This window comes from Rhopalosiphum maidis, chromosome 1 (assembly GCF_003676215.2).
Source record: "Rhopalosiphum maidis isolate BTI-1 chromosome 1, ASM367621v3, whole genome shotgun sequence".
Taxonomy (NCBI): domain Eukaryota; kingdom Metazoa; phylum Arthropoda; class Insecta; order Hemiptera; family Aphididae; genus Rhopalosiphum; species Rhopalosiphum maidis.
The window spans coordinates 9,767,808-9,784,377 of record NC_040877.1 but is presented as its reverse complement, the minus strand read 5'-3'; the positions used below and the strand labels follow the sequence as shown (position 1 = coordinate 9,784,377).

The 16,570-nt window shown below is 30.4% G+C and overlaps 1 protein-coding gene across 2 annotated transcripts in view; it reads left to right on the top strand.

The window, feature by feature from the left end:
* Positions 1–16,570, top strand: part of LOC113547789 (discoidin domain-containing receptor 2-like) — a 211,092-nt gene that overhangs the window by 150,646 nt on the left and 43,876 nt on the right. For both annotated transcript variants that reach the window (XM_026948289.1, XM_026948288.1), the window contains 2 exons: positions 14,040–14,271; positions 15,549–15,696. In XM_026948289.1, coding sequence (XP_026804090.1) covers positions 14,040–14,271; positions 15,549–15,696 — 380 coding nt within the window. The remainder of the gene's footprint in view (positions 1–14,039; positions 14,272–15,548; positions 15,697–16,570) is intronic.

The following is a 16,570-nucleotide window of genomic DNA, read 5'->3' as shown; positions in this document are numbered from 1 at the left end:
CGGTAGTTTTTGAGAATCTACTTGTTGCAACATTTTTCATACCTTACTAAAATAATATCTATTTAATTGAAACTGGCCTTTGAACAGTTTCAAGTTTTGCAACTGTTTTGTATGATTTGATTAATTGTTCTAAGAAAAGTAATATTACAATATTATCAACGGGATGATATAAAAATACAAAAGAGTTACAAATAACTCAAAAATAAAAAAAATTTCTATTTGTAATTAAATTAATATTAGCCATAACCTTTGAGAAAATCCTCTCTAAAAACCATTTTAAATCAAAGCTTTTGAGTGTTAACTTCGGATAATTAATTACGATAATGGTGTCCTATCACCAACAAGGTTTGTACATATATACTATATTACATTTTACTTTTGATATCGAATCCCATTATTTATGATCTATGGTACATTATTATAAATATTAACATCAAATTATGCTTATAGAATAAAATTCACTAATCACCTTTACAGTAATAAAATAACTATGGTTACATTTTTTAAATTAGGAGCATAATAATTAAGAGATAGATGAGGCGAATAGATACCCCCAGAGCCTCGTTTTACTTATATTTTACAATATTTATAATTTGCTAGTAATCTAATTATAATATTATACAATTTTGTTCTTAATAGAGTTTAATGTTTTTATTTTTATTTTTTGTAAGTGATATAAAGTTTACAATCTGTCTACTAAAAAAGTAAATTTTTAATTACACCAATGGCTTAAGTAGATTTATAATTACATATAATTGTTTAGTAGGTATTGTTCAATATACTTAATTCTAATACATAAACATTTTTTCACATATACACACACACAGCACTGATATTAACTATGTTTACGCTTAAAACTTTAAAAGTGTTTACAGAAAACAAAAAAATAGCATCGTCGTAAAACCTTTAAGCTATCCGATCTTCTCGAATCTCGGTAATCAACAACATGACAACACGTCTGTGCACGTTCTTTAACGGCGTATTCTAGTGCACGCGGCCTATAAACCAACACTCAATCCCAAAACGGTTGCGCTTCGCACGATGATTTTGTTTTATCTAAATTGTTTTATTTTAATATTCCCTCCACGCTGGTTCTTAGTGCTTTTATAAAATATACATCAAATTATAATAAAATTACTAACAGTTTACACTTATTATATTAAAACCGGGACATTCTAAGGATTTTATGTACTTCGAACCGTGAGTAAAGATGTAGGTATTTTAATTTTAGTACTTATAGGTGTATGGTATAATATATAATATGCCGAATATTTAAGATGATACTGAGCCGTGCCTAAATTTTATCGAGACCCATAGGCAAATTAATGTGGTGGTCTTTAAATCATCATACAATTCATATCATGAATAGATAAAAGAAATAGTCACAGAGATTTGAATATGTTAGAAGATTCTAATATTAATGATAATTCAAATTCATTATAACGTAGTAGAAATATATGTGACATAGCAGATATTATTTCAATAATGAATTTCCAATAAGCAATTCGGATATTTTTATTATTATACTTAGTACTTTGGGGTATTTTTCTAGATACTTTGGCACCGTAAAAATAACAAATTAAAATTATTATAAGTTAAGATAGGTTAATGAAAACGTAGACTCTTTAGTGTTTATACAATATAAATACAAACTTTACAGATTATTGAAATTTTCCTAAGAAGAAGATTTTTAGCAACGATAGGACCTAATAAAGATAACGCTGATGAGCAATCTTAATTATATTTATTATTATTTGACTAACACACAAGTCTATTTGGAAATTTTTATGTGGTCTTTTAGAAATTAACGTTAAATGGGACTCTGAGTGAAATAGTTACGTTTCCCCTCCCCCACTGAACGGCCTTGAGGCGATATACTCGTAGGCATGGTACATGTAACTTCGTAATGACTAATGAGCAAATATTATATGATGTTATGATATGATATTACGGAACTGATATATTATATTATATTATATTATATTATATATGTAGGTACACCGAGAATAGCTAACGGGGTCACGGAGAAACGAGTATGGGTTAATAATATAATATAATATGTAAACGCGGGGTGTAGGAAATACTACTAATACTGCGTTAAAATCATCTGAGATTAGGACAAATCCATTATGATAAATATGAGAATAATTTGGCAAGATCGAATTACGTGCATTCAAATGCAATTCAATAACTACTCCCGCGTGTTTTAGAGTCTAACGAAAAATATACAATGTCGAAAATATATTATTATTTATACCGTATCTATTTCATCGATTTATTTGTCACGTTTTTGACGTACTAAAATATTACATTTCGAGCAGTCGTAATCGTAGAATCACCATAACTGAAGATTTTGCGCGACTACGATGATAATGGGATGTAAATCGCGAAGAAAAGCAAAAACATCCATTTAAAATGGATATGATAAATATATTATAAATAACAAATAAAATGCGTTTAAATAAAATATACATAAAGTGAACTATTTAAATGTTTACACATATATCGAACAATTTTAACTTTTTATTTAAAATATAATATTTTCCAACCCATTTAATAGATAATTTTCAAATCCAAACCTGCTTATAACTATAATTAACTACGCATTCAAAATTCGACTATTATTGTGTATTATGTATCAAAATACTACGAAAATATTTTGTTTAAGAATATAAAATTAAAAAGTTATGTTGGTATCCAAAAAAGCAAAAAACTTAGGATAAACGATAACGATAAAAAATTTGTCATATTATTAAATTTGTATTAAAAAAAACGTTAAAACTATTCGAAATATTGATAGGATAAATAGACACTTAAACGGTTAATCTTGTATAGATGCCTGCATCTCGTATATTATAGATATTGTTTGGTGAATGGATAATAAGATCATTGGGGCCAATAATGCCCTATGCATAAAAATAATATAGGTATTATATATCATATTATAATATGTCGTCGATTCGTTTGTCTTATTTATGGTGATCGAAATAAATGTACAACGCAAAACGTGTAACTTCCAAGAAAAAATGGTATATTTGACAAAAAAAAAAAAATATTTCGTAAAAATTCCACGTATCTCCTTCCATCCTCGAAAAGTTAAAATAAAAAATAAAGGAACATAATATAATATTTTATAAATAAAAAACCTTTAATTTGCATACGCTTTTTATTCGGCTGGACCGCTACCGCGACGGCGCGTAACACGCAAGTATATCATACACACGCACTTAATATGTGGATATACACGAAAAAAGAAGTACTATTTGGGTGAGTATGTAATGGATGAGGAGGGGGGAAGTTAACATTTGGAAAGTGTGCCGTAAGTATACGAATTCGGAATACAAATCTGCCAGTTTGAATACGTATAGGCGAGCGTTCGTTTTTTCTGTTTATTTTCGTTTATACCTGCGAAAAAAACAGTTACATCCGTTTGTAGCGTCCCAAAGGCACAGTTTCCACGCGTATAAAAATCCCGAATAAAAAATCCAACGAGGCTTTGCCGAGTGTAAACAACAACGGGAACGCCCGAGCGGGTGTTGCGCAAAGAACGCGACCTTTTCTACTGCCTCATACACTTAGGCTGCCTTTGCTGGCTTCGCGCGGCAAACACCATCACTGTATATACTATTGTTGTATAACGCAATATATATATAATATATACGAAAAATATAATAACACACATACATACACACACTCTCATACATGGGGTTTATAGGAATAGAGCGTTTAAAATGTTTATAGCATCGGAGCAAACGTTTATGATAGTGTCTGCGGCGGGTATATTATATTATTAATTATTATCACATACCTATATACATACCCTAGTATAAGATTACATATATATTATGTCATGTGCGGATATTGCGCCATATGGGGGAGGGGAGTTATCTGTCAAATGTCCTCCAAATGGTGACAATACTAGGTAGGTATAAACACTATAAACCGTTGTGAACTTGTGCAACATTAACAGACATCGTTCTAATATATACAACAAAATATGTATCGGTCTTTATTTTCGGCTGCAACCGATCGATTCATACTTTTGCGCAGTGACTACACGTTGGCACGGCAATGTAACTGTTTGTATGGACATTTTTTTTTCATGCTAATCACGTTCTCCTCGATTTTCCGGCCACTGTTGAAAAAGTTTAAAAATTTCCAAGACTTTATTTTTACTAGTTGGCAAAATTTGAACATTCACGCGTCCAAGTTAACGTTATTGCTTGTCAGAGCATATTTTTATGCTATAAACATGTTCTTCCATTTGCTCAGCATTGTTGGAAAGTAGTATGATATGTTTTTACTGCCAAGCCCTCAAAGGTCAGGTAAACATACACTGCACTGGTGCAAAAAAGGCGGGTATATTTGTGTAATATACACGGAGGGAGATATTCGTTTAGAGGTTCTGGCTGATAGCGTACCGCTTCCGGCGAGTTGAGGGCTGTTTCTTCATCTCTGTTTATTATATGCAATAATTTACTATAAGCAATCGTGTATTTTCGTGTACGATTATTCTGTACGAATGTTTTGCAGAACTTAGGGTTTGTTTTCGAATAAGACACAGTTTTTTTTTCTTCTATTACATTAGAATTATATCGCTGTTTATTTGGGAAATTTCTCGGCATTCTGATCTCCATCTATACGAACATCTGATATTTCTCACTGTAACGAATGATAGGCACTAGATTATGCATGCATTGTTCAACGGGTTTGTCGAAGATATAATCATGTCGTCTAAAGTGGAAAAGGGAATTTCAAATTGTTTTCTCTACCGGTTATATATACATATATATAAATATTATACAAAATCACATACTTAAAGTCCAACTATTCGAGTTTCCAGTGTTGTAATGAAATTCAAAAGCAAAATGAAAAATGGTCTCGAATGCGTAGTTAAATCAAATGCAGTAACGTTGTTTGTTCGACGAAAAACTGACGCGAGGCAATTGCCTGGGAATAATAAATATTATTAATAATAGTCGTGTACCTAGTAGACAACGTGTGGCTTAGTGAGTGGGTATTGTTAAAGCATTATTGTGAACTTTGCCGGGACGAACACAATACACGAGTACAGGTGAACGATTCTATTGCAAAATGTTGCGTATATACTATTATTATAATAATATAGCTTATAAGTATGCGCTAACATATTCGAAAATCGAGTAAGTTCTCTTATTGCGGAGGTTAACAACTTAAAATTCGATAAAATAAAACCTTTTTATTTCGCATAAACTGCGGCTATCAACATTTAAATATTAAAAAAGTTATAAAATTATTTTGTTTAATAAAAAAAATGTAATATTTAAGTATTCAATACCGAAAATTCATAAATTTTTTTATGTTTAAAACTTCATTAGACGTTTTTAATTTAAATAGCTCAGAATTGAAAATGTAATACAATATTACAATATTTCTCCGAATGTGGTCCTAGAACAATTATAAAATCATCATTATTACGCACGCTATATACCATGTTATCACCGGAATACTTAGGTACTTATATATACCTACATCCATATCTGGTGCGTGTTTAAATCTTTCGTGGAAAATCGTTTCTTCGGTAAGATCTAAACTCGTGACCTGATGAGTGGCGCGTGTTTATAGTTTTACGGGCAGTCGGTCGGATGTGGATACCCTGTCGTCCGGGAAACGAAAATGGATGGAAGCACGGACGTAAGCATAACTGTAGTTGAAGTAGTAGTGTGTTAGTAGTAGTGTTACAAGCGCAGACGAAATGGACGAAAAAACAACAACAACATGCTCAAAAACGATGTTAAGTTACAGCCGAAGAGGGGAGCGAAGAGATAATCAACGAGCTGGCTGCTGCCCCCCCACCCGCATCCCTTCGAACAGTTTGAAAACGGCTACAAAAATGATGATGATAAATGACGACACGCGCGCAGTAAGACTGGTGTAAAAAAGGAACACGACTGTTTCTCGGTTACAACGGAATATATTCAGGAAAGGAATGCGTAAGATGATGGACGTTTCCTGGAAAATTGATAAATCATAATATCATTATATTATTGTGGATTTGTAATCATTTTTTCACATTCGGAAGATTACTAACACGTTAACGGTTATGGCTACTTTTTACGTTTGATAACGGTTCGTTGACAAAATACGCATACAAATGTGTATATTTCATGTGTGTATACATAAAACGTATAGCAAGAAAGAGAGAGAGCGTACCTACCTATTAAAATTATTTTGCAGCATAGCATCGGACTCCGGTCGACATATAATATTGATGCTATGACCTCATACAAATATTTTGACGAACAGTCGGTTATGCTTTACCATATGAGACAATTAGATGCGTTATGTTTTTTTTTTTGGAATCATAAACGGTAACACAGAAAACGCCGAGTCCTGAGGACGAGGAGTAACGCGTATACTAATATCAAAAGTAATTGGAACGCCAAGATCGTACACATATAAAAATAAATTGTATACGTATACACAGTTTTTACAAGATGGTATCATAAATTAAATGGCAAAAGCGACTTTTAAATACTTTATTCTTCAAGTACTTCACGATTGCGCTTTTTTCATTGTTATACGTTTAGAAACATAGTACTTCGTAACGCAGTCGTGCACTCATGCGACGATTCGAACATTTCGAACTGTTCGGGTCATGTCTTGGCCAGAAGTGAACTTGGCATGAGAAGGGGGCGGTGATTTGATTTCATACCATATAATTGGAGATCTTTTATGTAGAAAATAACATCAACAATATCCTCAATCGTTAATGCATTGGGATTGGGAATCGTGTATGGGCTATGGTAACAAAAAAAAAAAAAAACGAAAAAAACCGCGACAGTCTAGTTTTTCAAAAAAAAAACCCCCGACTTCGGGGTGCTCGCGCCCTGTTTGATACGCATCCCCCCTCCCGTGACTCGTCTAAATCTGAACGCACCGATTTTGGTCCGCTTAACTTTCTTCGAAACTGCGCTGGTTTGTTATTTGTTACCATTCCCGGATATACTGTGTACATAAATAATTATACGCTGACTGCAATCGTACACGGTTGTGCGAGTGTGTGCGTTTGGTGCATTATATACTGTGATGGCAAGGGTCGTTAGAAGGGTATATATGCGCGCGCGTGTGTGAGCGCGAGTGCGTGTGCTCGTGTTCGGGTGATTGTGTACTCGCGTCGTCCCTCTCAATATTAATGTTCATTAAAACTTTGTCGGTCGGTCCGCTACAGTACTACGACGGCGATGACTCTACCGGGATGTTGGTTTTAATTAGGAAAACGCCATTAATATTATTATCTCAGTGGGACGACCGATACGCCATGCGCGAACGGCCAGTTGAAAAGAGAGAGCAAAAAAAAAAAAAAGCACACACTTACACAAAGCCAAGCTGGTTATGTGTACAACGTTGATATCATATAAGGTCTCACGCGCGCAATCCTTTTGACGCGGTTAGTTAATGAGTGATAACGTTTGACACGGTGTCGCGCGCACGCGTGCATTATACGGGACGACGGCAAACAGCACGACCTTTGCACGAGGGTCCCGTACACGTCATAATAAAATATATTACACCGTCGGGACCCTCGGCCGGGCGGCACGAGCCCTCGCCCGTGTCCGGGTTCTTTGGTAAACGAAGCATTGATGTCGTATCGTGCACACGATCCCGGATCTTAAGCCATGTCATGGTGTTCAAAGGCGTCGGGGACCAGCGGGACCCCGTCAAAAGTTCAAGAAACTCCGGCTCTTAGCGTAAAACACACCCGTTTTTGTAAGATATTATACATCGTAATATCGTCTACAATTACCATATTGTTATTATATTACATTTTTAGGGATTATTTTATCCTATGTGTTTGGAGGAGGGGGTATAAAACTTACAACAAAAAGAATGCGAATGCAAAGAAAAAATACGTTTCATTTTGTACTAAAATATAATATTTGATTGATTCGAAAATAAAATCGCACTGTAAACAATAAACTGACGCAAAAGTCCTATTCGCGTAAACTCTGGTAAAATCTTTCTGCTCAGCCGCTATGCGCTCTATATAAGGACCATTATTATATCCTATTTTGTCGAGGAGACCGGATGACCTATTGTTGTTATTCCTCGAATTCCGGCCGCGCGCAATATTAACGCTAATTATATCATAACACGAGTTCGATATTTGTTAAAGTTATGTACATATTAATATACATATTATCATATAATAGGTATTATAATTTAATAGGTAAATATTAGGTACTATAGCAGTTTGATTTGCAATATATTATACTGTTTTCTAGTGTCAATTATTTTAAATCATAATAATATGTTTTTACTATTATTGTTTTAATTTAGCAGGGTAAGAATCAGTAAATTACGAATATTTTATGTACATTTACTTATACTCGTACCATTTACTAAATATTGGTTCTTTGTGTATATTATGTTCTAAGTAATGAACAAAATGCGACATAAAAATTAATAAAAGTAAAATATATAGTACGCTAATGTTGGATAACTTATTTTGAATTTATATATCACCAATTTTATACTAAATGATTAATGAAAAAACAAATACAAACTTTATAGAATTTCAATTTATTTTTAATTGATGGCATTTGAACGTTCTAATTTTGAAATAGGTACGTTTAGTGATTCGAATTTGGGATCCAGCATTGTGTGGACCCCGGGGACCTGCAACCATTTTAGTCACTGCGTAAAGTATATATACGTATACCATTAAATGCATATCCATCTGGGGTTGACAAATAAGACGAAATACATTTCCACTGCATGGCCAATCAAACTTCATACTAAATACAGTTTTCAATAAAATAATAGATTAGCTTAGAATTTGAAACGTCTTACTACAGATCAACTATGATAAATGATAATTAATAATACAAATTACAAAGACAAAACATGTACGAGTATACGCGTTGATAATGATTTAATTATTATCGAATTATAAATACTTTAAGAATTATGTAAGTGTTTGTAAAATATATTACAAGGTTTTTCGTATAAATTTAAAGTTTTAATTTATGTACATACGGTAAAATATGGAAACTATTAAACACCATTTATGACCTTAACTTCATATAAATAATATTATTTACGTAACGGTCAAAAGATAATTATTTCAAATAAATGAATTTAAATAAAACAAAAAAAATCTTTGTGCTAATATTATTCTACTTGTAAAAACAAAATATTTTATAATATTATGCAACTGTAAATTGATTATAAACAAATTAAAGAGTCTTATAATTTTAACCGTATAGATAATCACAACGCATTAATGACAGGAGAGTAGATTTGACTCTAAATCCAACTCGTGTAAGATGAGATTTTACCATTGCGCCTTTTTAAAATTGTATCTGACTAAATAACATATAAAATAATAAAAGAGTGTATATTTGTATGTTTTGTTATATAAAAAATATGAATTAAAAAACATAAAATATTAATAAAATGCTTTTATTTGACACTGATTTTTAAAATTTGAATCATATAAAAAAGAAAAGTATTGAATACAAAAAACAGAAAAATCAAATAGAACAACCGGACTGTTCTAGAGTAATAGATTATATAATAGGTTATAAGGTGATATCAAAAATAGGTTATTTATTTTATCTTATTTATTACTAATTTTATATCTATTATTAGAATTTACAACACGTCATGTCCTACAGAATAATGATTAATAAATATTTCTAATATGTTTGTAAATAAGTAGATACATATAAAATAATAAATACTTGACGAAAAATATACTTATTCAAAAAATATTTAAGAAAATACAATTAAGTCAAAACAATATGTATATTATAAACACGTTTTATTTTTTTTTTTAGGGTATCACAAAATGTGCTCTTTTTTAATTAGAATTAAGAAATCTATATTCAATAATATTATGTATTTATATAAAAATCCACGCCCTAAATTAATAATTTAATAATATAATTGTACCATAGCTGCAGGCTATTTTCAAGAATTTCGGCTTCCATAGTTGAAATCCCGTACTTTTAATCGCTGCAAAATATGTTTATATTAATATAAACTATATTATTTTTAATAAAGTTGTAGAATTCATAAATTAAAATATAAAATTGTTTTTTTTTTTTTTGAAGATTTGAAATCATCTAAGAATCTTTTTATCATTTTGTTTTGACACTATTGACTATTGAGGTTAAAGCACGCAGTGACGGTCAAAACTCGTACCTAATACCTATAGTTTAGTTATTATTTATTTTTTACATAATACTATATAATATGTATAATGTTATTATTATTTCGTGCCAAACAAAAAAGGCTCGTTAGGGGACGGACATTCGGTGATACTAATATCTCTTTTTATTCCCTATAACTGCAGTACAATAATGATAAATCACTGGCGGATATAAAATATAAAATTAGATCATAAATTGGACAGCGCACCATTAAGAGCAGTACCGTTGTGTCCAAAAGCAATTAAAGTTTTTATTTGTTTTTTATTTTATTAATTATTTTTGTAGTTTAATTATTGATGGATTTTTTTCTGTCAACCGACGAACAAACTGCAAGTCCAACCAAATAATTAAAGTCATTAATTAGGTTATCGTGAATTATGCGAAATGATTTTTTTTGTATGTTTTTTTTTTTGGAAAAGACATTTTTATCAAAACGAAACGAAATTAAACAAATTGCACAACTTCTATACACCACTATACTCTGTAGTCGAAATGAATTGCTTGCGCTAAGCTTAAAATGTATATATATATATATATATATATATATAGACACAAGAAACTTTTTATTAATGCTTCAAATTGTATAATCCAAAGAAAATCAGAAAAAAAAATCATAAAATAAATAAAGACAAATGCTTTTACAGTGATTGGAATAAATAGGATGTTGCATGTTAGGCACAAAACAAAATCTTCTTTAATTACTACGGTTGTTCGGAAAATTGTTTAATGATATAGTTTTTTAATTTAATTTCTTTTATTTCTTTTTTTGCTATAACAAGTATCGTAGTTCTATTATGGAAATTGGAGAGACAATTATTATTTAAAAAATAGTGAAAACGAGTTATTTCGAACAGAACAACGAGCATTTGTCCGTTGCTGACTTCGCAAAAGACCTCGTCCTATTAACATCGTTTTGATCGCTAAAAATATAAAACCAAGAAACAATAATATGATAAATGATGATTTTTTTTTCATAAAATGCATAACGTTATCCGTAGAATATTATAAAATTATATTAGGTATGTTCGAGATTTTCATTTACCGCGTATTCTTATACGCTGGCCGGGTTAAAATTTTTATTCCTTATTAGGCACATTCTATATAATTCATAAACCTAATAAATCATAATATATTTTTATGGTATAGGTAATAGATATATAATGTAATATTTAATATTATAAAATATCATAATTTATTTCACTGTATTGTACGTGCCTTAGACTTATTTTTAAATTACTATATTATATTCCGTATAAGGAGTAAAATTATTTATAATGGAAGAAAAAAATTAATTATATATAAACATATATAATATATATATATATATCACATAAACCATTTTGAAAATAATTAGTTTTTTGCATAACAAATGCGATGCATCAGTATATTACATATAGATAGTCGATTTGAAATTATTTGTTTTTTATTTCACCACATTACTTGGTACTGATTTCAATACTTGAATAGTTGTTAACATATTATAATTATTATGTGGGATATTTACATTTTTTTGATGAAAGTTTCTAAGTATTAATTGTTTACCGTTAGCACATAAAACATTCATTAAAACACTATATTGTCCTATAATTTTATCGAATGGGTTTTTTTTTGTTGTTTCACATTTTTCAGAAAAACTCTTCCGTCAAGTCATTCATACAATTATTTTTAACGTGGATTTCTTTTTACTTTTCACATAATTTGCACGAACATATGTAATTTTACAGATAGCAGTATATGCCACATGTAATACTTATCTATCATTAGAACCTATACAGTGCAATAATTTTTTGAATAGTGTGGTTTTTCGCTGTCAGGATTTATCGATTGCTGAGCGTAAAAATTAACAGGAATAGAGTAAGAGTAATACATTTATGTTTAAAATAATTCACTTTTTATTCGGGCAACAATTTGAAAGTTATCCTTCGCACACCCACTACGGTGGAGTTAGAAATCATGTACCATTAGGACTAGAATATCACTCGGGATAGACGGAATTCCTAAGCCACCCACGACTGATATAATATGTACACTCGCTCGTCGAACAGCGACCGTGCGCCGCCAATTCGCCAAATAGTGTAATATCGTCATTATTATTGTTGAACAATGAGGTGGTGTTCGTATAAATGGTAAACCCATAATAATATTGTGCGTATAATATCACGATACGATAGCAGACTCGACTGCATTGTGTTTTTCCGTCCGGCCGATAGGGCACAAATACACTATATGGTTGAAAAATCGTCAAACGCTATTGGATATTTCGGAAATAGTTGTACAGATTATCCCGAGAATCCGCGCGGTCGTTTGTGTAATATTCGCCATACTACTATAAGCACCAAAATTCCGGCATAATTCTGCCGGCATTCCGGTACGCGACGAACAAGTAATAATAATAATAATAATAATAATAATAAATTAATAATAATAATAATGGCGATGATGATGATGATAATAATAATGATAATATTGTACATTTATAACGGCAATAAACCGATATCGCGATTCGTGGCAATAAATGCATCCACTCGTAATAATAATAATAATATGTGACTGCACAAATACGATGTCTCGCAGAAATACTCTATTTGACTATAATTATTATATCGTTGTATTATCATAACGTTTTGTTATTCATCCCGGTACGAGACTAGCATTAATAAACGACTTACGGTGAAAAGTACATGACATTCATTTCCACACGATGCCTACGACCGTACCTACGATTTGTAGTCAATTATTGTATGGTTTGACGGCGGAGGGGATTGGGTAGTAGCCGTAATGCGTCTACGTGTTAAAATGGTAGTCTTATTAATTATATCGGTGTACAATACTATGTCGGGTAACGTTGAAGCCATCGTATTGGTCCTATTAAATTTGTTGTACGAATATATTTAATATATTAAATAATCGTACACTTATTCGGATAATATAATATACGTATAGTGTTGTGCGTAATGTATAAATAATAAATAATAAATTAAAACAGACATAAAATATATTGTACGAGATATAACAGCCGTATTATCGTTTAGCAATATAAAAATCCGTAATTATTTATTAGCGGCTAGAGTGGCTGGACCACAGCATGTGCCAATAATCATTTTAAACTATGATCCTTGTAATCGTTTTGTTCTATCCACGCTCTAATATTCCCTATGGTAATATTGTTTATCTAAAATCAAACAACATTGTGTTGTAATTGTTCAGTGGGTATCTATATAAATACGTCTAGCTTACACATTTTATATCAGTATATACTCGTAGTGTATGTATTAGTCGTTTAATTGTTATTGTTTATCGTTTTGAAAAAAATTATATGACTGGATTCATAAAATGAGTAAGGTATTATTATTTATTACATACATATAAGATATACCATGTGTGTGTTCATGAACGGTTGATATTCACATTGATGTATAAATCAAAAAATAATTTATACATTAATTAATTAAACTTTTTGGACTCCAAATGGATTGAATTCTGAAAAATAGTAAAAAGTAAAATTATATTTTCTTTGATATTTGTAACTATGTAGTCAATAATTTGTTGTGTACAATGATTCATAAAAAATTCGTTTCAACGTCTAAATATTAAGCATTTAAAATCGTTGCCTATGTGGAACTTAATTATCTATACGGATCACGTTTGAAGCTAATTTTCAGAGCTGTTATAACATCATGGTATAATTGGTATAATATTATTATGTTGCATTATGCATTATTATTAATCAATGCAACGTCAACAAAACATCGAATAACGTGCACGCCGCAATAACATTATGCTAATATTAATACTAATATAATAACAATATATAATACAACGTACGGTATATTCTTGTTTTAGAATTCGCCAAGAGAAAAACGGAGGCGCGTGGTGCCCAAAAGCGCAAATCAGCAGCGAAGTTAGAGAGTATCTTGAGATTGATCTGGATGAAGACCACTTGGTCACGTGGACCGAAACACAAGGTCGGTGGGGCAATGGACAGGGACAAGAGTTCACTGAGGCGTTCACTGTCGAATATTGGAGAAAGTCCATTGGTCGATGGATGGAATACAAAGACTCAAAAGAATGCAGGGTACGTATAATATATTTGTTGAGACTCTTTGTATAATATCAATACTATTAAAATAAAACATAATATATTTATTTAGGTATGTATAAGACAATTGTATTGGAAATAAAGCCTAATTACGATAAAAATAAAGTGTTAATTTTAAAATAGTAATAATATTATATTATATTGATTATGATTAAAAATTTTAATTAAAAAAAAAAGAAAAACAATTTTATACATAATTGTTATATTTCAAATTACAATTTTGTGTTACTATAATATCTTTTATTATATAAATTATAAATACAATAATTAAAAATTAAGACAAATTTATTATTTTGGGCAGTGAGATAATTCTTATTATACATGCATAGACTATAGTTAAGTTGATTTTAGGAGGATTTGAGATAGTTTTTCAGATTTTGAATTTTGTTTTAAGGCTTAAGAGAAATAACACATTTCTGTTTTCAAGTTTTCCCAATCATAAACTTATACGGCTAGTTTGTAGTACATTTCTAGAAGTTTTCCTTATGCCCTTCAATATACCTTTTGTCAGTATTGTGAATGTCATATTTGGCGAATATTCTCAAATTGGTTACTGCAATATAAGTTTTAAGCTCCTATTTACTACATCTAAGTTCTGTATTTATATGCAAACATTTATCCTGGAGTAAAATTTCATACCATATTCTAACATTTTCTTTAGTAAAAAAAAATTAATTTAAAAACTTTGCGTATTACTTAAAAAATAAAAATTGTTAAGTTTTGAATATCTCATTGACATAAAATACAATTCATATTTAATTTAATTAAATATTTTAATTAGAGATGCGTTTTTATGACTTGATGTTTTAAATTTCTAACTTATAATATTGTAATAGTTGTAGTTATTAATAAATAAACTTGTTAAAAACTATGATCAAATTAATTATGAGATTTAGGTACATTATTTTTTTTGTTTGTTTATGAACTTAAGGTCTAAAATGAACTCAATAATATAACACAATAAACCTCGTAAATGTCTTAAAAAGTCAATAGTGTTATTTTTTATATTTTTAAGAACACGTAAAATGATTGTATTACAATTTTACGTTGAATAACTTAATAACATATAATTACTTCATAGTAGGTAAAAATAAAATAATAATTAATAATACCGATAATTGAAATAAGTAAATTACAAATATTACTCTTTTGAAATGTGATTCTACAATAGTTTAACTTAACATATTTTATTAATTATTGTAGCAATATCATACTATGCGTTGAAACAATTATCATTTTATATTTAATTACAGGTATTACCGGGCAATGTAAATACTTATTTGTCGGTCAATCAAGAATTGGAACTGCCATTTGTGGCGAGTAGAATACGTTTCGTGCCATTTAGCACACATCCTAGAACCGTCTGCATGCGTGTGGAAATCTATGGGTGTCCTTGGGAACGTAAGTACATTTATTTTCTATTACAAGTAACATAATATAACGTTAATCCCAAAAGGGTTAAAATATTTGGCGATTATGTCAAAAAGAAGATTGAGTACTCATTACATTAACTTAACCCCCTAAGGGCATTTTATATATATGTATACTGCTGGCCGTACACCATGGCTAAGGTTAGGTTTCTCCTAAAACAATATATTAAAAATAGTTTGGACCTTAACGATGTTGTTACTTATAATACATATATGCACACTATGGTTGATTGTTCCAAAATGTACAGTTCAGAATAAATGTTTGTGTGTCGTGTATATAGTTTTACTACGGCCATATAAAACCCAGAGGATGTGTCGGTGTTATCCATTATATTTTTCAGTTAAATGAAAATGCTCGAATATACTTTTGACTTCAATACATCAATGTCATGTCATAGTAACGAAATTCGCGGGCACGGTGATAGAGATCTCCTTTGCCTTCTCGTGTTACAATGATATTAAAATATAATGATATAATATAAACAACGTGTGAGGTAGAATTATCAACGGTATGTGTACCTACTATGTAGTTAGGTACCGCACTAATAACGTTGTGAAATCGTGAAATTTTATATTCCTATCACATTATAATGGCTATAATAATTAATAACAATTCAGACTGCTCGGTATCATATTACACGGTGTTAGATATTATGGTGAACGGATAACAAGATATTGCAAATAATAAAAACAATACTAAAATAACTCGTAGATTTGTATTTACTAGTAACGAACAACACCGAGATTATTATTATAATTATTATAGACATTATTATATTACGACCTCGAATCACGTCACTAATCACAGTTAGGTTCCATCTACAGATGTGTGATCCCTTTACATA